A 23,600-nucleotide genomic window follows, 5' to 3' on the forward strand; every position below is an offset into this window, starting at 1 on the left:
TATATACATATATACACATATATATATATATATATATCATATATATATATAAATATATAAATATATATATATATATATATATATATATATATATATATAAAGGCCCTTATAAGGGGGTGGCTGCACCCTACACCCATCCAAAAACCCATTCATTGTCCTCCCCCATCTTAACTCCTGAATGAAGGGTCATCCCTGTCCCAGCCACACTGCTCAGATCAGAGGCAACACAGCAAAGCATCACCTGCATTTATTGTACTATAATAATAATAACCGTCACCTCAAGTTTCACTGACTGGAAGCCCACAGCCCCACAGTGACTGTTAATTTCTTGGTCCCTTCCATATATCTCTGGGAAGAAACTATGGATTGTTGTCTGTGTTGTATTTACAGGGGGCAGTTTCTATGTCATCTGTTTATAGTGGCATCATCATACCAAAGTGGTTAAACAACCTACAAAATGCAACACGAGAAAAAACCCAGCAGTATTCTACTCAAACACCTACAATAGCCTAACTACAACAGCCTAACTACAATACCCCACATTACATCCATACATGTTTATCTGTGCTTGTTCTGTGTTGGAATATTCTTGGAAGTGTTTTTAGATGTAGGTACGAGTGTGCTGGCTGCAGCAGATCCAGTTCACTGTGTACTAGTTGAGCAAATGTAGAGGCTTGGGTTGGTTGTGATGTTGCTGGGTAGATGGTGCGAGGGCAGGCGTCAGAGTACTGACCTCCTTATGTGAAAAAAGTTAGGAGGATAGATCAGAAGTTCAAGAGTGAGAGAGAGTCTGTTCCAGAGATCAGGTAACTGCCTTTTGGGGCCACACCTCTAGGTGGAGGTGGTGAATGGTGCAAGGAACCTGTGCTGCAGACTGAAGTATTATCTTGCTGCTCTCATTGTTGCTCAGTCTTGCCTCTTCCACTACAATGGCATCTCCTCTGGTAGGTCCACATGTCAATGCCTTTTTTTGTTTTAAATATGGACAGAATCTTTACTTCTTTCCATATGGAAGGCTGAATCTCCTCTTGTAAAAAACTCATGTCACTCATGTTCATACAATATGTACATTTGCATGCAAATGTTCACGCACATGATGTTAGCAACTCCTAAATTTTCTTCTCCTTGCCATTCTTCCACAATCTCTCTCATCTCATTTGAACCTTTTGTTCTCTTTGTACTTCCTCTTCCATATTTATCCTTTTCATATGAATGCACTCTACTGCACTACCTCCATTTCCTTTTCCATCCTCCTTTTCCTCTAAGTCATATTCTCTGCTGAATTCCCTTTCCATTTCTTCTATGTTCAAACTTTCAAAACTATTAATCTTTTTCCTCCACCATTAGATTTTCTTCATATTTTTACCATCTCTAATATCTTACACAGTCATAAGCTTGGAATAGCTTAGGAAGTGACACAGTCCAAGCTCAATCAATACAAGAGTTTAAATCTAAATATAATTGGAAATCAAGGATATAGATTAAGTTGAAACTGTACATGAATTTGAGGCTAGGTATGATCAAATATTAGAGCATAGGAGATGGAACCCAACAAGCATAGTTCCTTGCCTGTATACTAAAACTAGCTAAATACCATTACGTAATATACTTTCAAGGTAGTCTACATTCCCAAGTTATACCTTTCCATATACAATCCAACATCTACAAACCACTTCCATACATAGTTCACATCCAGAATATTATCCAGCATCCCTTCCTTTATTTTGAAATTCCTCCCTATACTTTTTCAGGGGTCTAGCTACTTGTCCTGAATCTATCAAACTCAGTATTACTTCTCATTCTATTTCTTCATTCAGGATCACCACTATACACACTCCTAACTACCAATCAAAAAGTTTTACCTACACCAGACTGCATTCCAGTTATAATTTCTTTTCCTTTTTTCAATTCGACCAGGGACCAAGGATGGGTACCTTCATGTAGTGGTCCTATAATATGAACACCAGAGAGAGCCTATCAGTTGTCCTCAAAACCCATCTACATCCTCACCTCTATCTAGAGGTGTCCCATGAGAACTGATGCTTGGTCTCAGACTGGGCCAAGGATTTCTATCAACTTTGATTGTCTTTCCTCTGCCTTTTCACACAAGGGGAGCTGATAATTGGTGACTGTTCCCCTCTTATTACCACTACTACAAGGCACAAAGAGAAACGTTCTCACACTAGTACAACATAAACAACAGTCCATTGATTTTTCACAAAGATGTTTGGGAGGACCTCAGAGGACCATTGCTGCCATCCATTATGGGGCTGTGGGTTCATAGTCAGAGAAACTAAAAACAATAATTATTACTATTGTCAACCTCACCATTTCTCTCCATTATGTACAAGTCACTCATCCAAATAAGGGTAAACACCTTAGCCTTGGGAAATGAGATACAGAAAGAAACAGACAAACAGACAGATAGAGCAAGAGTGAGAAAGAGTAAAAGAGTAAGAGAGAGAGTGAGAAAGAGCAAAAGAGCAAGAGACAGAGAAAGCAAGAGACAGTGAGTGAGCGAACAAGAGAAAGAGACTTAACTAATTGGGCAAAAACTGCAAAAGACCATTTTTTCTTATTCCTTGGGAATTGAATCCATTACAAAACCAAAATAAGAGAACAATTTAGGAGTGTTGATATAAAGCAACCTGTCACCTGACAGACATATCAACAGGATTGTGGGAGAGATATAAGGACTACTGCAGCAGATCAAAGAGGCTTTTCACTACATGGATGAAAAGATAATGAAAAAACTCATGGAAACTCTGATCCATCTAAAACTAGAATGCAAGTCAGTGGTATGATCACCACACAGTGTAGGATATCACTAAGATTAAGAGAATACAAAGAGCAGCAACCAAACTGGTCCCCAGCCTGGCAGATAAACAATACAAGGAGAGACTAAAACCAGTGGGTCTACCAACACTGAAAGATCAAAGAGAAAGAGATGATATGACGACAGCATTCCTAATGGGGATAGACTACAAATGAGAGAAGAGACCTCTTGTTTAGGGATAGGAGAGCTTTAAGGCAGTGGTTCTTAACCTGGGGTACGAAACCTTAAACCTGGGGGTACGAGACATGATAGCCAGTGCAATGGTACTGTATATTTACAATGAGAAAGCAAAGCAAGGTTTGTATCACTAATCCTTTTCATATGTTTGCATTGTATTTGTATTGGATGGGGGTACGAGGAAATTTTCTGAGATATCAAGGGATACGGGCACTGAAAAAGGTTAAGAACCACTGCTTTCAGGGGATGCATAAATACTTGGAATAGAATAGATTAGATGATATAGTCCAATCTGGAACACTATATGAATTCAAATCTAAATATGATAATTGGAAATAAAGGATATAGACTATGTTGGAACTATACATACTGTAAATTTGAAGCTAGGTATAGTAAATTGGAGAGGAGAAGAGACACAATGAGCATTGCTCCTTTCCTGTATAGGTAGATACACACTTGCTCACTCACTAACACACACACACATAATCAGATTTGATCATGTACATGTACACATTATCCTGTATGTACATACCATATTACAACAATTTCAATAATATACCTACTCTTATGATATTTTCTGAACAAGTTGTTATTTCATTATGATTCAAATACAAGTGAAATTATAGTTTGTTTTCTCGTGTATGCTTCTTTCGTAATCAATGGTTTCATTTCATGCATGAATGATGTAAAACTAATAATGCCATGACCTTGAGTCCAGCTCAAAGACTTTACCCACAAAATGCAATAATAGCAAATTTGAAATGTAGACAATTTACAAACATTTTCTTTTGGTTATGTTCTTATATACAGTCTTTGAAACATTATCATTATTATCATTAAGAAAAAACATAATTAAACAAAAAAAATGAAGAATTAAACTGACAAATCACAAATACTTTACTCCAAATTATTTCAGAACAATAAGTATGTTATCTTAATCAAAATTTTGAAGAAAACAATGGTTCTAGCCCTTTTCTTACACACAGTTTACAGAAATCCACTCAAACTTGGAGAAAAAAAAAAAAATAATAAAATCACCACTGTTATAGTAAAGCTTTTACAGAAAATACAATTTTGTACAGGGAACTTGTGATTGCACTTTTCAAGGGAATCTGTAATTCTGTTCTATACCTATGGAGGATATTGATACCGTGTACGTTTTACAAGTTACAAGGAAATCCAAATTAGGATGGATCTACTCTTGCACCCCCTTTTAAGTGTCCTATTGAGCCAAAAGTATTGATACCAAATAACAAATGTTGATACCAAATGTTGAGCTACTCACAAGCATTTCTCCCATAGAGCTTCCTTTCCCACTCATCTATGCTGGGCTCTGAGGACCGTTTCTCATGCAGCGAGCCTGAACGTACCACGGCAGTACTTGGCTTGCTTCCTATGCTCGGGGCTGGAGTCGAGGTGGTCACAGGTGTCGGAGGCAGGGAAGGTGTTATGGGGGAGGTGGTGGTGATGGAGGTAGCTACTACAGGTGTGGGTGGCACAGAGGAGGTTAGTGGGGCTGAAGTGACAGGAACAGTGTTACTTGCAGGTGAAACAGTACTAGGAGACAAGGTCTGAGAGGAAGACGAGACTGGAGAGGAAGATGTAACTGTAGGGGATGAAGTGGTTGGAGGAGGATCTGCGGGTACAGGAGGAGGGGCAGGAGAAGTAGGTCCAAAGATGTTTGACGGAGGAGGCATGATAGAGGGCGATGGAGGCGGGACGACAGCAGGTGAGGAAGGAACAAGAGGAGTCAGGTAAGAGATCGAGGCAGCAGCAAGAGCACTGCCCAGGTGACTGTTTGAACTAGAGGACTGAATTGAGTGGAAGGAATCAAAGGTGCTCAAGGATGAGGTTGGGGTCAAGTTGCACTTGAGGGACAAATTTGGAGGTTTTTCCTTTCTAGGTGCTGGAATGGGACCTTCATCTGAACTCTTTTCAGGGGTTTTATTTTTCTCTTCTAGTGCTGAAATGGCTGAATTATGGTCTTGCTTAGTTGCGAGTTCAATGAAATTCTCTTCTTGTTTAGTCGGAATTTCTATGAATTCTTTTTCTTCTTTAGTGGGAATTTCTATGGTTTCTTTTTCTTCTTTAGTGGGAATCTCAATGAATTCATTTTCCAGTTTTGTTGGAATTTCAATAAATTCTCTCTCTTGCTTGGTTGGTATTTCAATAAAATCTTTCTCAAAGGACAAATCGGGTTCAGGTCTAGAAGATACCGAGCTGGACAAACTTATTTCATCTATTTTGGGGTCTGACTGGTTCAAAGGCTGGGAAATTGAATCTTCTCCAAAGAATCCACTAGATCCAGAATTGCTTGAGAAACCTGGTGAAGGAGAAAGTGTGACGGACTCGTCCTTGACAGGTAACTTCTGGTCTTGAGGTTCTTTTGGAGTGTGACTTTCCAAGGTCACAAAGGACACAGGGGGGCTTGCATCATCTTCAGGCACTGGTGGAGGAGGGAAAGATGGCGGAACAGACTCCCTGGCTCGCCCTGAGGTAGGAGTCAAGTCGATGGGAGTTAGATTAGAGAATGTTAAGGTATTGGGTGAGGAGGAAAGGTTGTCAGGTTCTGGTTCGGAAGGTACAGTGGGTAGAGGGGGAGAGGCTAAAGGAGAACGAGGGAGAACACGGGGAGATCTGGAGGGAGGACTTCTGGGGGAGGGAGGAAGGGGAGGGAGGTGGGATTCTGAGTTCACAGGAGTTACCTCTGACACAGCACCTGCAATACACCTGCTGTTAGACTACATCATACCTAACCCCTAGAACTGTTTTGCTAAGACACTGGTTCTAGCTAAACTATTCTATGCTCTTCTTAAAACATGAAAATATTTAGAGTAAAAAAAAAAAAATCACTATTTGTCTATCTAACAATTACTCCTACATAAGCATCACTGAGAAGATTATGAGGCTTATAATCATTACATAAACGAATAAATAACACTTGCATCTTATGTAAAAGGTTTATCAACTGGAGGACTTGCGTAAAAGAGGAGGAAAGTCCTCGTGGCATGCCAGGTTTCCCCCAATGAGTAAACAGGAAGACTGAATTCCACACCAAACAATGATAACAAAATTACCTGAAAGCTCAAATAATGCCCCACACGTTTTTATAAATTCCATGATCAAGTGCTTTAGCAAAGAATATCCAACATCAATTTGAGAAATGAATACACAGAGAAAATCATAAGGCCAAATATGCTATTTCTACTACCACAAAGAATGCGAGGCCAAGAGAGCAAACACTCTTCACAGAAAGACTGATGACAGCTATAAAGTGCACAATAGGCCAAGGTGCTCACACAGGATTCAGTCCTGTCCTCACACCTGAGACATGTAAGAAGAAAATGCAGAACATTGGAAGGAGAAAATGTAGTAACATAAAAGCACATGGGAGGTCAAAATAAAACTTAAGCATGAACTATCTAACATAAAAAAACAATGAGTGATTAGTAAATTTAAGTTAGCAAAAGACATTTCAGTTAAGTTTGTTATTTCATTTATATGCGCAGAAACTATAACTAATTTAAGACAATCTGCTGCAGATGAATGGTGCTCTATTTTTATGGCCATACATCAAAAAGCTATTCAAGTTTACATCTTCATACTTCTGATCAGAAAATATCAGCTCATAAGCTGACATCCCTCAGGTGTGAGTGAAGAACCCATGCACAAAACCAAAAACCACACAGAAATTCCTTTAATGTGCAGACTGGAGCAGTTACTCTCTCCACAAGAGTACTGTAGAAAGCACCCACCTTTCCCAAACAGGTCAGACCCTAGCCTCGCTGGTTTGGGTGGAGGTTTGCTGCTAGGTCCAATGGGAAGACTATTATTTCGACGAAAGAAGTCACCACCTTCAAAATAAAGAAACAATTCAAGTACATACATACATGTGTAAACAAATACATATATACATACATATGCTTTCTTCTCCCAACTTTTTTAACTTTATGGTGATAACCTGATAAAAACGTAAAAAAATATATAATTTATTCACTCTCAGTCAATGTGTAGCCTTCTTTTTCTTCTTGCAGGAGATCTACAACTCAATGCATCCACAAACCATTCAAAAGAAAATGTGAACTGTTTGTACAGTAAGGATATTGGTCATGTTTTGTGTCTTCTGTGGAGTGACTGTGCAAATTTTAAGCAGTCAATGTTTTAGGGGAATTTAGTAACACCCTTCTGGACCAGAATCACACAAATTCCTTTTATGACTGGAGACTAATCTTCACTCAGATAAAGCTGATCACTTTTAACTTCTACTATCGCTCTTTCATACTAACCTCCTCTAACTTCTCTCTTACAATTTATAAGAAACCACCACTAAGACACAATGGTCATATCAAAGGACATATCCACATCATTCACAATAATAACTCGTTTAACCCCTTTTTCCATCTCAGTGTCTCTGGGATGAGGGGTCATCCCTGGTCCTCATCACACTGCTTGGGTCAAAGGCAATGCAGTGAGGCACAGTTCCACTACTGCAGGGCCCAACACCCAGAGCTGGTTTACCATCTCTCCTCATTATATGATCTACCTCCTCTCCATCCAATCAGAATAACTTATGAAACAGATGACAACATCCCTCTGGGCTGTCTCATCATTTCAACCATTCACAATCTGCACTCACTCCTATCTTTTGCACTCCCTTTCCAACTTGACAGACATTCCACGTGCATTCAAAGCCCTATTCATCCCCATCGATCCACCTCATTCTTGGTCTCTCTCTCAAGCTCACTCTATCCCCTTCTGTTTCCATATTCTCTTTAGTTGTACATCTTTTAAGTGAAAATTTACAAATGGATAGCACCAAGGGTTACATTTATGATGTAAAAAAGTTTGAGAGTGAATATGTCATTGAAAGCTGTTCGAGGATTTGGGGCATGCAGGAAATAAAACATGATAATGAGTAAACCTGCTAAATATTGAGACAAGGATATTCATGCACTCTGTAAAGTCAATGGAAAGCATTGGGGAATAATAAGACCCAGTTCTATCAGGCTACCCTCGTGCAATAAAGAAAGCCAGAAGACAAAAGAAAATATGTGTATATATATATACATAAGTAGACACACACTTGCATCACAATCACAGTCTGCCACCACACTTTATTAGCTTTTCCAATCTAAAGTCCTGAAAACCCAAGCTTCACTCCCATTGCAAGATCAATCTGTTGCCTCAGATCTCTCTTGTAAGGGATCCACAGCTCCACAGAGTTCAACAATGGCTACTAGGTTGGCCCACAAATATCTAAGAAGAAATACTGTACTGATGTCTATGTTGAGTAAAAGCTAAACAGAAAAAGATATGTTCCATGTCATCAGCATTACTGGATTGACTTTGACCCAACCAGTGTGGATGGAAACAGGGATGATCCTTCATCAACGAGGTGGTAAGATGGGAGGGACAATGAACAAGCTTTAATGGATGTAGGGAGGGTATATGCTTAGACATGACCACCTCCCTTATATGGGGGAGAAGGCCCTTTGTTATGTATGTGTCTTCTGTGTCATTTGCATATCGGGAGCCAGGCCAATTATGTGTTACTATTGCTTCACTGCTGGATGGTGAGTTTGGGAACCCAATTAGAAATACAATAGATTGATTCTTTCAATAATAATAATAATAACTGCTGTCTCAAGTTTCACTGACTGGAAATCTACAGCCCCACAATGGCGGACAATAGTCTTCAGGCTCTCCCATAGACCTCTCTTGAAAGAAGTTTTGTACTGTCATCTGTGCTATATTAGGGGGGGGGGGGACTGTTTCTATGTCACCAGCTGAAAGGAGTAGTAGGAGGGAAGCATCACCACTTTCCAGCTTTCGGTATGTGAAAAGGCAGAAGACATACAACAAAGAGACATCTTGGATTCAGTCCAGAGATAGTCTCCATTCCTTGGTGCTGACATCACCAGATAAATACGAGGGGGTTGATGAAATTTGAAAATGGGTAGCAAGATGATTGTTTCCTCTACCTATCTTACAGGGCCACCATTAGCAGGTACCCATCATTAGTCCCCGGGATTCTTGTATGTCTTTGGGCTGTTTATTTTTCTTGGCTTATGATGTATTATTGGAGACTTGTTTGGGATGTTTCGTATCATTTCTTTTGTGATCAGTGTATACACATTTTTGTATGGATTTGTTGTGGAAAGACTGGAGTTATGCTCTGGTATATTTGCAATGTTTGTCTAAAAGAGGGTAGATGGAGGAGTGCCTGTATAGTTCCACTTTACAAGGGAAAAGGGGACAAGTGTGAGTGTAGTAGTTTCAGAGGGATCAATTTGTTGAGTGTAGTTGGGAAGGCTTATGGAAGGGTTTTGATCGAGAGGATTAGGAGAGGAACAGAAGGAGTAATTGGTGAGGAGCAGTATGGGTTAAGGAGAGGTAGGGATTGTGTGGATCAGATTATTGTGGTAAAGCAGATATGTGAGAAAGCTTTAGGAAAAGGTAAGGAAGTTTTTTGGGCCTTTATGGATTTGGAAAAGGCTTAAGAACATAACATAAGAACATAAGAATAAAGGAGACTGCAAGAGACCATAAGGCCTACACTAGGCAGCTCCGTATCCATCACCACCTGTCATCCCCATCCATAAAGTTGTCTAATCGTTTTTTAAAACAACTGATAGTTTCAGCGCTTACCACATGGTTACTAAGTTTATTCCATTTGTCGACCACCCTATTAGTAAACCAATTCTTGCCTATTTCCTTCTTAAATTTAAATTTGTCCAGTTTATACCCAGTACTGAGAGTCCTGCCCTGTTGTTTTATTTTGATGACCTTGTTTGCATCACCCTTGTTATAGCCTTTGATCCACTTGAACACTTCTATTAGATCACCCCACACTCTGCGTCTTTCCAGAGTGTGTAAGTTTAGGTGCCTAAGCCTCTCTTCGTAAGGCAAATTTCCGAGTCCCTGTATCATTTTGGTCATTCTTCTCTGTACCGATTCTAGTGAATTTATGTCCATTCTGTAGGACGGAGTCCAAAACTGTACCGCATAGTCAAGGATGGGTCTAACTATCGCTAAATGACAAGGTAGACAGGGAGGCACTGTGGGAAGTATTGTAGGTATATGGGATAGGAGGAAAGCTGTTAAGAGTAGTCAAGAGATTTTACGAGAGTAGTAGAGCCTGTGCTAGAATTAGAAATGGAGAGACTGAGTGGTTTGAGATAAAGGTGAGACTTCGCCAGGGATGTGTTATGTCACCTTGGCTGTTCAATTTATACAGTGGTGTGAGAGGTAAATGCAAGGGTAATAGGACAGGGATTGGAGATGGTTAAAAATCATACATACATATACCAAGGCTTTTTCCCCCTTCCAAGGGAGGTAGCCAAAAAGGGAAAGGCATAAAAACACTCCCACCCATTTCATCCCTAAATACACTCCACACCCCTCCCACCCTTCCTCTCATCTGAGCACCTCCTGGATGATGGGTCATCCCTGCACCCTGCCCACCGCCCTGGGTCAGAAGCAGTGTCGCAAGACACAGCACATCCACAGCAAGGCCGCTTCATTTAATCGGCGACCCCCCCTCTCCGTCCCCCCTTGCATATAAGGAGAGGACGGGGAGAAATCCCTTCGGGCTGCGTCAAAATTTACTCACACATACTACCCCACCCCCCACCCCTCCGCCCATTCCTCCTCATGCAATCACAACATCATCCATATACAACCATTCTCCACTCACCTCTGTCTTCCGTCCTCTCCCTTCCTTCCTCAACAGACATTCCCCTCTTCCCCAAAGCCTCCTTCACCCCATCCATCCACCTCATCCTAGGACGTCCCCTCATGTTCACTCCCTCCACATCTGCCTTCCATACCTCTTTTACTAGTCTTTCTTCACTCATTCTTTCCATGTGTCCAAACCATCCTAATATTCTTTCATCAACCCTAATAATGGTTAAAAATAATGGAGAAAAATGGTTAAAAATAATGGAGAAAAATGGGTGATAAGCCAGTTATTGTTTGTTGATGACTCTGTGCTTGCAGTGGGATCAGAGGAGGGATTAAGGAAGTTTGTAATGGAGTTTGGGAAGGTGTGTGAAAGAAGGAAGTTGAAGATAAATGTGAGTAAAAGTAAGGTGATGAGATGTACAAGGGGAGAGGATGGCAGCAAATTGGAAGAGAGTATTAAGGGAGAGAAACTGGAGAAAGCGGACAGCTTTAGATTTTTGGGGTCAAATGTAGCAGGAAAGGGAGGAGTGGAGGTAGAATGTAGATTGGGGGGTTGAAAAATGTAACGAGAAATAGACATTTGGAAATGGATGATAAGAGGAAATTGTATGATGGGGTGATTGTGCCAACAGCACTGTGTGGGGCAGAAATATGGAACATAAGAGAGGAAGAATTTAAATGAATTTGAGATGAAATACCTGAGAAGTATGGTAGGAGTTACCAAGCTAGATAGAGGGAGATATGAGGAGGTGAGGAGAAAACTGGGGGTGAAAAAGGAACTGGGAGATAGGGTTGATGAAAGAATTTTGGGATGGTTTGGACGGAAAGAATGAGAGAAGAAAGATTAGTAAAAGAGGTGTGGAAGGGAGAGGTGGAGGGAGTGAACATGAGGGGGCTACCAAGGACGAGATGGATGGATGGATGGGGTTAAAGGGGCATTGGGAAAGAGGGGAATGTCTGTTGAGGAAGGAAGGGAGAAGACAGAAGATAGGGGTGAATGGAGAATGGTTGTATATGGATGATGCTGTGATGCATGGAAGGGAGTGGGTGGGGGATGGGGGAGGTGATGGAGTACATGTGAATGATATTTTGATGCAGCCTGAAGGGATTTCTCCCAGTCTTCTCTTTTTTCTAAGAGGGAACAGAGGGGGGTCACCGATTAAATAAAGCAGCCTTGCTGTGGATGTGCTGTGTCTTGCTGCATTGCTTCTGACCCAGGGCAGTGGGCAAGATGCAGGGATGACCCATCATCCAGGAGGAGCCAAGAAAAGAGGGAGGGAGGGGTGGTGAATGGGAGTGGAGTATGTGGGGATGAAATGGGTGGGAGAGGATTTATGCCTTTGATTTTGGCTACCTCCCTTGTATGGGGGAAAAAGCCCTTGGTATATGCATTTACAAATATTTGTAATGTATACTGTAATAAAGAATCTTAAATTTCAGGATGTGATTGAGTTCTGTGATGTTATAGATGTGAGGGTTAAAAGATTCTTATAGAAAATTATTCCTATCATTACATAATACTATTTTTTCCTGTGTAAACTACTGAATTGTTTTAGCACAGCCTGTTCTGGTTATTGTTCTGTACAATTTTTAGTATTGTTTATTTGTGTTCTTCATCATGAAGGAGACCAATGACTAGTACGAGTAAGTGGTGGTCCTGTGAGATTTATGTCAGCCCGAAGGGATTTCTCCCCGTCTTCTCCCTTTCTGCATGAGGGGACTGAGAGGGGGGTCGCCAATTTAATGAAGCGGCCTTGTTGTGGATGTGCTGCGTCTTGCAACACTGCTTCTGACCCAGGGCAGTGGACAAGATGCAGGGATGACCCATTATCCAGGAGGTGCCAAGATAAGAGGGAGGGTAGAGGGTGGAGGGGAGTGGAGTGTATTAGGGATGGAATGGGTGGGAATGGTTTTTATGCCTTTGTTTTTTGGCTACCTCCCTTGTAAGGGGGAAAAAGCCTTTGGTATATGTATATATATGTAGGATCATTTCCCTGCCACTTGTTTAAAAAAACCAACAATATCCTCATCTTTGTCTTGAGATATAGCCCTGAGGGGGCTGACATTTAGTCTCTGGACTGACCTCAAGATCTCTTTCAGTCACATTTGAATGCATTTCCTCCAAGGAGAACTAACAATTCAACTCATTCCCTCTTCCTACTACTGCAAACCAGTGACATAGGGACATGTCACACTAATACAGTACAGTTGACCCTCCAACATTTCTGGGGAGATCTATGGGAGGGTCCAGAGACCATTAAAAACCACTGTGAGTCTGCAAATTTCCAGACAGAAACTTGAGATTCCAACTATCATCATCACTGTAAGGAACTATGTTGTAGATGAGTAATTGAACATGGTATGAATGAAGTGCCACCATATCATGATGAGTATTTTCTTCTGTTGTCCAAATCATGTGTTTGAAACTGTTCTGAGCATAATTGGTAAATACAAAGATGGCAAGCATGACTGTCACTGTGCTCAGACCAGTTTAAACCACATTAATTGGATTGGATAACAGAAGAAAAAGCTCATCATGGTATTCAGGCACTTCATGTATCATGTTCAACTACTAATCTACATCCTGGTTCCTCAGCTGGAGGCTGAAGGTCTTCTGCAAAAGAGACCAGTGGCACTGGATTGATTGACCAATTCCTTAACGATGATGATAAAGTTAACTTAAGTTTCACTGACTGGAAACCTGCAGCCCCACAGAGGTTGGTAATGGTCTCCATGCCTTTCTATAGGTCTCCTTGTGATGATTTTATTTATTTATTTATTTATCTTTTTTATTTATTTTTGTTTTTTTAATGTGTATGTGGGTGAAGGGGGGGGGGGGCAAGGTTCAGTGCCATATGTGTATCAAAAGCAAGTCCTAGTGTTTTATAAGGGCACCAACCAAACCGCAAGTAACTACTTCTATTATACACAATCATGCACGCAAACAACACAACATACACTCTATAAAGGATTTGTGGGAAAACCCAGTTTCGGCTGTGGCCTTCCTTGGGGAGACGGGACTGCTCGGACAGACAGTCTAGGGAACGACAACAACAACAACAACAACTTCAACAACACTGACATTATGCCATTTCAGGTTATCTCACACTGCCACATCCACTCCTAGACACTTAACCATCCTTACCTCTTCCATTTAAGTTTTTTATTCAAATTCAACCTTATCCCTTTTTATCCATGGTTCTTTTTTTTCCTCCACAAAGATATTTACTTTCAATTCTATTTTCATTTTTCTTCTACATCTAATGTGTATAGTCTCATGAACAGATAAAATATTGTTCAATTTTCTGCTGTATCCTCTCTCCTGACATTTTTGGAGACCCAGCTTTCACTTGTACACATAAATGTTTAATGTACACTCAGTATACAAAGAAATCAATATAAATGGCAACAATTTCCAATTCAAGGAACTCCAGCCATGAAAACTTACATGCTGCAATACTGTAACGCTTCCTATGCACCTCCATGCTTAACAGTGCCACAACCCAAACAACCCAACTTGTAAGAACATGAGCCTGCCCCCTTTAGATATCTAATCACAAGAGAATTAGCATTCTCCTGTCAGTCATGGAACAGTTGCACAGCAGCTATATTGATGAATTTACACTGATTTACACCTCATAATTAACTCTAACTTAAGCTGTGTTCATCTTCTCATGGCCTTAGATCCTGACATTACTCCTAAGTAATGCCACTAAACGAAGTAAGAAAATGCCTCTTTAATCCATTTAGCATTAATGTGTGAATCCTAAGTTCTTGTGATCAGCCATTCAAACAGAGTGACACAGGAACTATGGAGAAAATGGTGGCTACCCTCTCCCTTATTCTTCACTCTCTGTCTTGGGTGGACCACAAACTGCAATCATTGCTGAGGACATATTTCATGGTATGGTGCAACTACTTCATAGTAATTCATCCTACACATACTTACAAACCTTTTCCAAGCTTAGCCGGCTATCTACAGCAGGGGCTCACTACAACAAAATTTCATTATATTGCATTGTTAGATCTAAGTATTAAGGGTTTTGTGGTAAATTGATATTTATTGTATTATTGCTTTATTTTTATTTAACAGTAGGCTTGTATTAGTGTATAAGAATTATATACTTATATCGTAGGGTGCCTACATACCATTCGATTCTCGTATATTTGATACTCTATAATATGTTTAAATGCTCTATAACATCTATTAGCATTATTCATATAATTAGATCCTTTATAGACGTCTTTTGTTTTTGTTTCAGGTACTGATACTATGACATCAATCTTGTGGTTTTTTACGATTGTCTACCGAGCACTCCCAATAAAGAGCAAGATTGTTCTGTTTTTCCTTCAATTCCTCAGCCATATTGTTACAGGTTTTAATTCTCTAATAAGGAGACAATATCACACCTGAATTAACCCATTCAACTCCGATGACAAGATTCATTGTCATTTGGTCAAATAAAACAAAAAATCATAAAACACCAAAATGTTTGATCAAACACCAGAAAAATATTACGTCAGTACTCGCGTCGGACGTCATATTTTTATGGTGTTTGATAAAAATTTTTGTTGGTTTATGATTTTATGTTTTATTTGACAAAATGACAAGGAATCTTGTCATCGGAGTTGAATGGGTTAAACTGCTTGCCATGCATACATACACCAAAGCCTTTTTCCCTTTGTAAGGGAGTGGCCATGTCAAAGTATACATCCAACACATACCCATCTAAACAGAGAACTGTTGTCCCTCCTATCTTAGTTCCTTGTGGATGAAGGGCCACCCATGTCCCCAACCACAGTGCTCAGGTCAGAGGCAATGCAGCATGATAGAGTACCTCTACGGCAGAGTCCAACATACAGAGCTAGTTTACTCCCACTGCTTCATTACATTGTCAACATGCACCCATTTTTCCACTCAAGAAATATACAGATCAAATAAGAAAAAAATCCCTTCAGGCTTTGCAATTTCCTCAATCATTTAGAGGCATTCTCTATCTACTCATATCCTTTATCCTCTTTCTTCCTTGGGGAACAGATATTCCTCTCCAATCCAATGTCCTCTTCATCCTATCTATTCACCTCATTCTTTATCTTCCCCTCAAGTTCCCTCTATTCACTTTTACCTTCCCATCGTTTTGCAAGTCTTTCTTCACTCATTCTCTCTATACAACCAAACCATTTCAGCATTCATGATCAACATCATCTGTCAGCTCTCTACCTTTGCTCTCCTCATCTCCATATTCCTCACTTTATCTATCCTTGAAACCCCCAACATATCTCTTAAACACTTCATCTGAAACATATTTAGGCTCTTCCTTTCTGCCTCCTTCAAAGTCCAAGTCTGTACTCCATACAGTGTCATGAGCACAATCACTCCATTGTACAGTCTTGTTTGTGTTCATCTCCAAATACCTATTTTTCCAGGACATTATCTAATTCCTTACAGACATTTATTTGCTTCCCTTTATTTATAATTTCAATCTTTAAACTTGCTTCCAACCCACAACCATCACCCCTCCTCCATCCCATCACCTTATTTCTCCCAACATTTCCTTTCAGCTTTCTCCTCTCACATAAACTTCCCAAGCTCCACCACTAAATGCTTCAGTCTAACCTTTGATTCACCTATTTACCTAGTTTTACCTAGTTGCATTTTACAGGACGGGAGCTATGCTCGTTGTGACCCATTTTCGTATCTCTCCATGTCTAAGCAGTGTCATCTATAAACAATGACTGGCTCGCCTCCTACTTATCTATACTTTCATTCATAAACTCCAGTCCCTTGCCCAGCAGCTTCCTATTTACTTCCTACACCACCCAATCCATATACACTGAACAAACTACTCATTCTCTCCAATTTCTACTACAAAAGCTCTACTATTTACATAAAAACTTCTGAATGCCTTCAACAGATCTGCTCATACCATACATCCTTAACACAGTCCATAATGTCTCTCTATCCATCTTGTTATACAACTTCTCTGAATCCATGAAAACCCAAAAGACATCCTAAGCCTTTGCAAAAAAACTCTTGCATACTCTATGACAATTTTATCTATGTGTCATTTTCCTTGCCTAAAACCATACTAGTCCTCCTCCCCAATTACTCCCTCTCCTCCATTCCTAATCCTCAATTAATACCTTCCTAGAGACCTTACCAACTAAAATTATCAGACTGATCCTACTAAAAATACTCTATTCATCTCCATTTCCTTTTCCCTTGTATTATGGATCTATTTATGCAACCTCCAGTACACTGGAACACTTCCTTTAGGCAACTGTATCACAACCAACATTAATAATAATAATAATATTCTACTTGATAAATGTCTAAAGATTTTCTAATAGATGAAGGAAATATCAAAATACAAAATATTCACTATCATACCAGTTTAGACAAACTTGATAACTACAGTACAAACATAATATTCACTCTAATGATATGCATTAGCAAAGCATGTTCTTTCAGTACTTGTGTGATGAACTATTTGCTCAAAAATGTTAACAGATAAAACTAACTTATTACATCAACATACTTCAGAGGAAAATACAGTTACAGTCTGAACACATCTCAAGAAATACCCCCTTTTTAAATCAAATCCATTGTTACCTTGTTCAGGTTCTTCCTCATGTATATACGACGATCCACGAGACACTGTGCTGTATGGACTGCTTGAGCCAGTTGCCACTTGTACCTCCTCATCAAACTGCAAAATTACAATTAAGAAAGCAACTGTTTTATCATCATGCCATGCAATAGAATTACTATCTATATACCAATAGGCCCTTTCCTCCTAATAAGGACAGTGGCCAAGTCAATGTATACCAACACAGAATAACCATTCTACATCCATCCAAATATCCATTTGTTGCCCCTCTCATCATAGCTACTCATAAATGAAGGGCTACCCCTGTCCCCTACTCACTGCCTGGGTCAAAAGCAATGCAGAAAGACATGGAACCTCCACAGCAGGGTCCAGCAGCCAAAACTGGTTTAACCCCACTGCTTCATTACATGGCAACTCTTATCCTTCTCATCCACTCAAGAGAAGATAGAGCAGACAAGAAGAAATCCCTTTGGACTAGGTCATTTCTTCATCCCTTCACAACCACTCTCCACTCACACCTATCTCTTGCCCTCTTCCTTTCTTGATCAACAAACATTTTGCTTGCATCTGATGGCCCTCAAATTTACTCCAGTCTTTTTGTATGTCTTTCTTCAATCACTCTTTCCATGTGCCAATCACCCCAGAATTCTTTGATCATCCATGGACCAATGACAGGTACCTGCATATGATGATCCTGCAAGACTGACAGTCGAGCTGCCCATTGTCAAAACCTGTCAACCACCTCACTTTCATCAGGGGCTGACCCTCAAGTCTCTGGACTGGGCCCAAGATCTTTCTTTTATCAACTTCAACTGTATTTCTTACACCTTTTCATGCATGGAAAGCCGACAACCAGTGACTTCTTCCCTCCCACTACTTTCAGCCAGTGATAAAGAAACAGCCCCACACTGATATAACACAAACAAGTTCAAAGTTTCTTCCTAGAGATCACTGTGTGAGGGCCTGAGTGCCTGAGGACCATTGCCACCTGCTGTGAGGATGCAGGTTTTCCACATTGTGAAACTCAAGGCAACAATCATTATCACTTGTACCCTTTTCCTTTTATAGTAAAACTATACATTCAATCTTCCAGTCCACAAGTACACTTCCTTCTCTTAGGCACAAATCAAATTATTTCACCAGCCATTACTCTATAACTACTACTCCCTTTATTAGACACTTGACTTTTCACATCTTTCAACATTTCATGTCTCCTCCTTTTGTACAGCCCTATCATTCTATTCTCCCATCATTTTCCTGGCATCTCCCTCGGCCACAATCAAACCCTCCCTATCCTCCTCTACACTCAACAGCTACATTTTCCCCTTACTGGTTTCACATTCATTAGCATCTGTCCATTTGCACATTGTTTTCTCTACCTGACACACCTCCCTTCACTTTTCACTTCCTTCCAAAATATCTTTTCTTATTCTTTTAAAAAATTTCCATAAAACATCTACTGCATCTCTGCTCTTCTCTTGGCCTCCTTCACCTTCTATCTTGCATTCTGTCTAGTAAAGGAACAATTCAATACAATCTAGAAAGACTAACCCCAAATTTCTCATCATCACTGTCAGAGATGACTCCTGGGTCAGCATCCCCATAGTGTTGTCTGGAAGGGAGGTGTTCCTGGGGAAAGCCTTGGGAGTCCTGGCTGCTCTTGCGTCCTTTGAACCGAGGCTTCTTGGCGACCTTGTCAATTTTGTGACCTGCAACATTAAATAATGTGTCCTTATGTGCACATCAACTGTGGAACTATATTATCCAAAGGTCAGATCCAAATAACTTAACAGATAGGGAAAAATACATACAATTATTATCTGACAGTTGTAATTTGATTCTGTGATTGAATATAGCATAAAATAACTGACCTTGTTGACTTTAACAATTCCACAAAGCACAAACTTTCTTCACTTGCATATTGCATGCACAGTAAGAATATGCACTGAACATGCATACCATTAGCACATTCATTACACAACTGAACATGATTTACCAAAACCTAAGTTGACAAATTCGGAACATTCAGAAAACTTAAATTCATGAGCTTTAGATAGAGAGAGAAAAAAGAAAAAAATGTATTCCATTTATCATTCCACATGCATTTCACATGTCATCATTATCACTTACTGACTGATTTGGCAAACTTCTTGAGCCCTTGTTTTTCTTTGGTTCCAAGACTCATAAGGCTTCCTCCTGCATGCAATGGGGTACACATTATGTCAAAAGCAAGTCCATCTCTGGGCTTCAACTAGCTTCTCAGGAAGAGGTGCAAATCAAGATCAATTTCGTGCATTAACAACATCAGGTAATTAACCACTTCAGCACAATGATGCATTTTACAGATTTTGTGCTTGATGGTCTAGATTCTGTTTACTTGATGGACATCACTGCAGTGAGGGTGTTAACACTGTCTCAACACCTTCTGGTACAGTGATGCCCATTACAAATTCTATTCTGGCTAACACCTGATATTCATTCCATCCAGGGACATCATTGTGGAGAAGAGGTTAACCCACAATTCAATAAACATAACTGGCCTACATATTGTACATACTGATCTAATACAGGTTATCTACATGCTATGGAGCTTTTTACAAGTCTTAAAGTGGTACACATTAAGCGCACTGAAGTACAGTCACATTCAGAAGTTTTGATTCATGTTATGGTTTTAACTATACACATATACATACACCAAAAGGCCCTTTCCCCTTAGTAAAGTGGTAGCTAAGTCAAAAGCACACATCAATCTTATATACATACTGCATCCATCCAACACCCATTTATTGTTGCTCCCATCCTAGCTCTCCATGGATGAAAGGTTATCTCATTCCCCCCACCCATTGATCAGGTCAGAGGCAATGCATCAAGACACAGCACCTTTACAGTAAGACCTGACAGATGAAACTAGTTTATCCCCACCACTTCATAACATGGAAACCTCCACCCCTTATCCACCTAAGAAATATACAAAGCAGATAAGATATACCTTTAAGGCCACATCATTTCTTTATCCATTTACAACCACACTACATTCACACCTACATTTTGCCCTATTCCTTCCTTCCTTAACAGACATTCTTCTTGTTTCCAATTCCCCCATTCACTTCATTCTTGATATTCCTTTCATAATTCCTCCCTTTGTTTCTACTTTCCACACTACTTGTGAGTCTTTCTCCAATGCCATGTCACCCTCACCTCTTGTACATCCCTTCACCACACTGTTGCCCACATCTACTTTCAGGATTCTTCTCTCACACACCCTCCCAAACTGCCCTCACTAACTGCAGCAGTCTATCTTCCAACTCTGCCAAAATCATAGCATCATTCACAAACAACTATCTCACCTCCTACTTACCAGCTCCAAACACCTATCCAGTACCTTATGTTCACCTACTGCACCATCCCATCAATATACACATTGTATGATTACATGGTGACAACAACCCTAGTACAGTCCATCATCACATAAAACAATTCACTCTCTCCATTCCCTATCCTTACACAATCTCTACTACTCGTTTAAAAAGTTTTAACATCCTTCAACATACTTCACCCCATTCTATATATTCTCAGCATAATGCCTTTCTGACAACCCTGTCATATGATCTCTCCAAATTCACAAAAGCCCAAAAAGGCATCCTTGCCTCTTACCAAAACTTCTCTCACATCTGGCTTGCTATGATAATTTGATCTACACACCCTCTTTTTTCCTAAACCTACACTACTCTTCCTCAATTACTCCCTCTGTTCCCCTTCTACTTCTCTCAATTAACATCCTCCTATATGCTTTACCAACTACACTGATCAAACTGATACACTTCATATATTCTGACTTAATGGCTACTCTGCCAGGGGAATCATCACATTTGGAAGGCTAAAAAGCAATTCCAACAGCCCATTCAGGACACAATTCATAGATTTTTGCCTGGCTAATGTCAGGCAATTCTATTCAGCTGGAATGGTAGCCCCAAGCAGCAGAAATGCACTAACGAGATTTGGCAATCATTCTCTGTGGGCCCCATGCAACAAACCCCCCCTGCATCGCAAAAAAGCAATAACCCGACTGCTATGAAAAAAGCAATGAAATAATTCAAAAACGATCATGCAAAGATGCACACAGTCCATATAAACATGATACACAGCTATGGCCTATCTTTCTCATCTTCAACCCAGTGATGAACTTTACTGATTTCATTCTGGCCAAGAACCAGTGGTTTTATGCATCGGAGAGAGAGCATCTTCAGCTTGAAGGTTGTCTCAACTGATCAAGACCACCTTCAAGCCAGAGTCCTCCCCCTCAGTTGCATACAATAACCTGTCCTCACTCACAACAAAATCCACATAATACATTACTGTGTTGAATAGAAACTTGGAGCTTGAAACAGCAGCAATTAACAACCTCATGCCATAAGGAAATAGGGTCGATAATTGTGAAAAAGTTTCAGATCCAAACTCCAACAGTGTTATAATTCCTACATCAGAGTAACATACTCTATAGATTTTTATAACCAAAGGTGAATTAGTTCATTCAGGTGAGGATGGCCTCTGGTGAATGGAGTCCTAAATCAATTGCAACCTCCATCTTGGCACAAGTCTGCACTGTAGCCAAATAAAATCATCTGAGCTCTGAAGAAAACTCTATAGAATACATTACTAACTTGAAGTCAAATCCTTTGGATCCTGACTCTTCCAAAACTGAATAAAGCTGTCTGGCATTAAACAAAACAAGATCTAGATCACATTTTCCACAATTCTAACACGGCAATGTACTCTATAGTCTGTTGTGGCAAATTCCAGGTTGCTGTACCAGAATTCAAAAATCACATCAGTGAAGGGTTTAACTCTAAAGTTGAGAGACATGTAACAGATTCTAGAAAAGGTGAAGCCAGATGAGTATTATTCAGCCACAAGGACCCTGGATCCTAAAGGGTTTAGCATACATTAAGTCTTGAATTGAATGTACCACTTTGCTACAAAATATACGTTGAGGTCCTGATGCATCAGTAGGAGGCTCAATGCTAAACATATCTTAACATAAAAGCAATATTACAATTACTTTACAAAAATACATATATAGAATAAAATAAAAACTTGCAAAGTAAAAAATAATGCATTAAGCAATACATTCCCTTTACTAACCAAAAAAAAAAAAAAAAAGAAAATGCTACATAGAATAGCATTATTTAAGCTACTGTATTGCATTCTCTTTACCATAAATAAAACAGCCACATAATGGTATCTTATGACATGTAATGAATTCTCTTTACCAGAAAAAAAAAAAAAAAAAAAAAAAAAAAAAAAAAAAAGAACTTGCAATACAGCATCATCTTACAACAATTAATTTTTGCATTCTTTTCTATAAAATACATAGGAAAAAAAATGCTGAAACTTGCAAAAACCTGAAATCTAGATATTATATAGAACATTCACGAAAAAGCTATAGACTTCAAACCTAGATGCTTGAGGGATGTCAACGACGTTTTAAGCTTATCCTTCTCCTTCTTTGAAATGTCCGAGAGGGAGCCAGACTTGACTGTGAAGGCAATTTTGGCCTCAAGTTCTCCTCTCTCCTTCTCTCCTTTCTTCTTGTCTTTCTCAGGTTTCCCCTTCAGCCGATGCCACCTAAAGGAGGTAAGGACAAAGTAGCAAGTTGAAAATGAATAAAGTCGACTCTTGAATCAATTTTGATATAAAGATAGAAGTTTGTTTGTCTATCTGTATGTCTCAATCCTACAGTGACAGTTTTAGTGCTTGCTGCATGAAAGTCGGCATGTATATGATTATACCCCTGGAAAGTTTCTGACTTGGTCCCACAGTGATAGCTTGATCAATAAGAATATATATAAATAAATTACTAAATAAAAAATAAAAATATCCAAATAAAAGAATAAATAAATAATAAAACAAATAAAATGACAGCCTCAACCGTATGTCACTCCTTGAAAGGAAATATGTAAATGCCGTCACCTCACCAAATGTGCATCCACTCCTCCTCCTCCTTCACTCCACCACACATACACTGTAAAGTGAACAAGCACATCAACCTATATTTCAACCATCTGAAACTTGGCATTTTGGTGCACTTGCACATAGAGAAGGTTTTTAGCTTGATCCATCTATTTAATGTATATACCAAAAAGGTTTTCCTTTACAAGGGAAGTTGTCAGCCAAGGCATGTACCCACCCTCCACCCTTTGTTTCTTGTTTTATCTTAGCTCCTTATGTATCATGGGCCATCCCTGACACCCGCCCTTCTCCCCGACCCGCTGCCTAGCTCTGATGCAATGCAG

The 23,600-nt window shown here is 39.7% G+C and overlaps 1 protein-coding gene across 1 annotated transcript in view; it reads right to left on the reverse strand.

The window, feature by feature from the left end:
- LOC143017828 (uncharacterized) overlaps positions 1 to 23,600 on the reverse strand; it is a 50,901-nt gene that overhangs the window by 20,884 nt on the left and 6,417 nt on the right. The window contains exons 3-8 of the mRNA XM_076172764.1: positions 22,763 to 22,932; positions 19,438 to 19,503; positions 18,859 to 19,016; positions 17,310 to 17,406; positions 6,769 to 6,867; positions 4,299 to 5,732 (exon numbers count right to left, since the gene is read on the reverse strand). Coding sequence (XP_076028879.1) covers positions 4,299 to 5,732; positions 6,769 to 6,867; positions 17,310 to 17,406; positions 18,859 to 19,016; positions 19,438 to 19,503; positions 22,763 to 22,932 — 2,024 coding nt within the window. The remainder of the gene's footprint in view (positions 1 to 4,298; positions 5,733 to 6,768; positions 6,868 to 17,309; positions 17,407 to 18,858; positions 19,017 to 19,437; positions 19,504 to 22,762; positions 22,933 to 23,600) is intronic.

Source organism: Oratosquilla oratoria, chromosome 3 (genome assembly GCF_046742065.1).
Source record: "Oratosquilla oratoria isolate Oo_2021 chromosome 3, ASM4674206v1, whole genome shotgun sequence".
Classification (NCBI taxonomy): Eukaryota; Metazoa; Arthropoda; class Malacostraca; order Stomatopoda; family Squillidae; genus Oratosquilla; species Oratosquilla oratoria.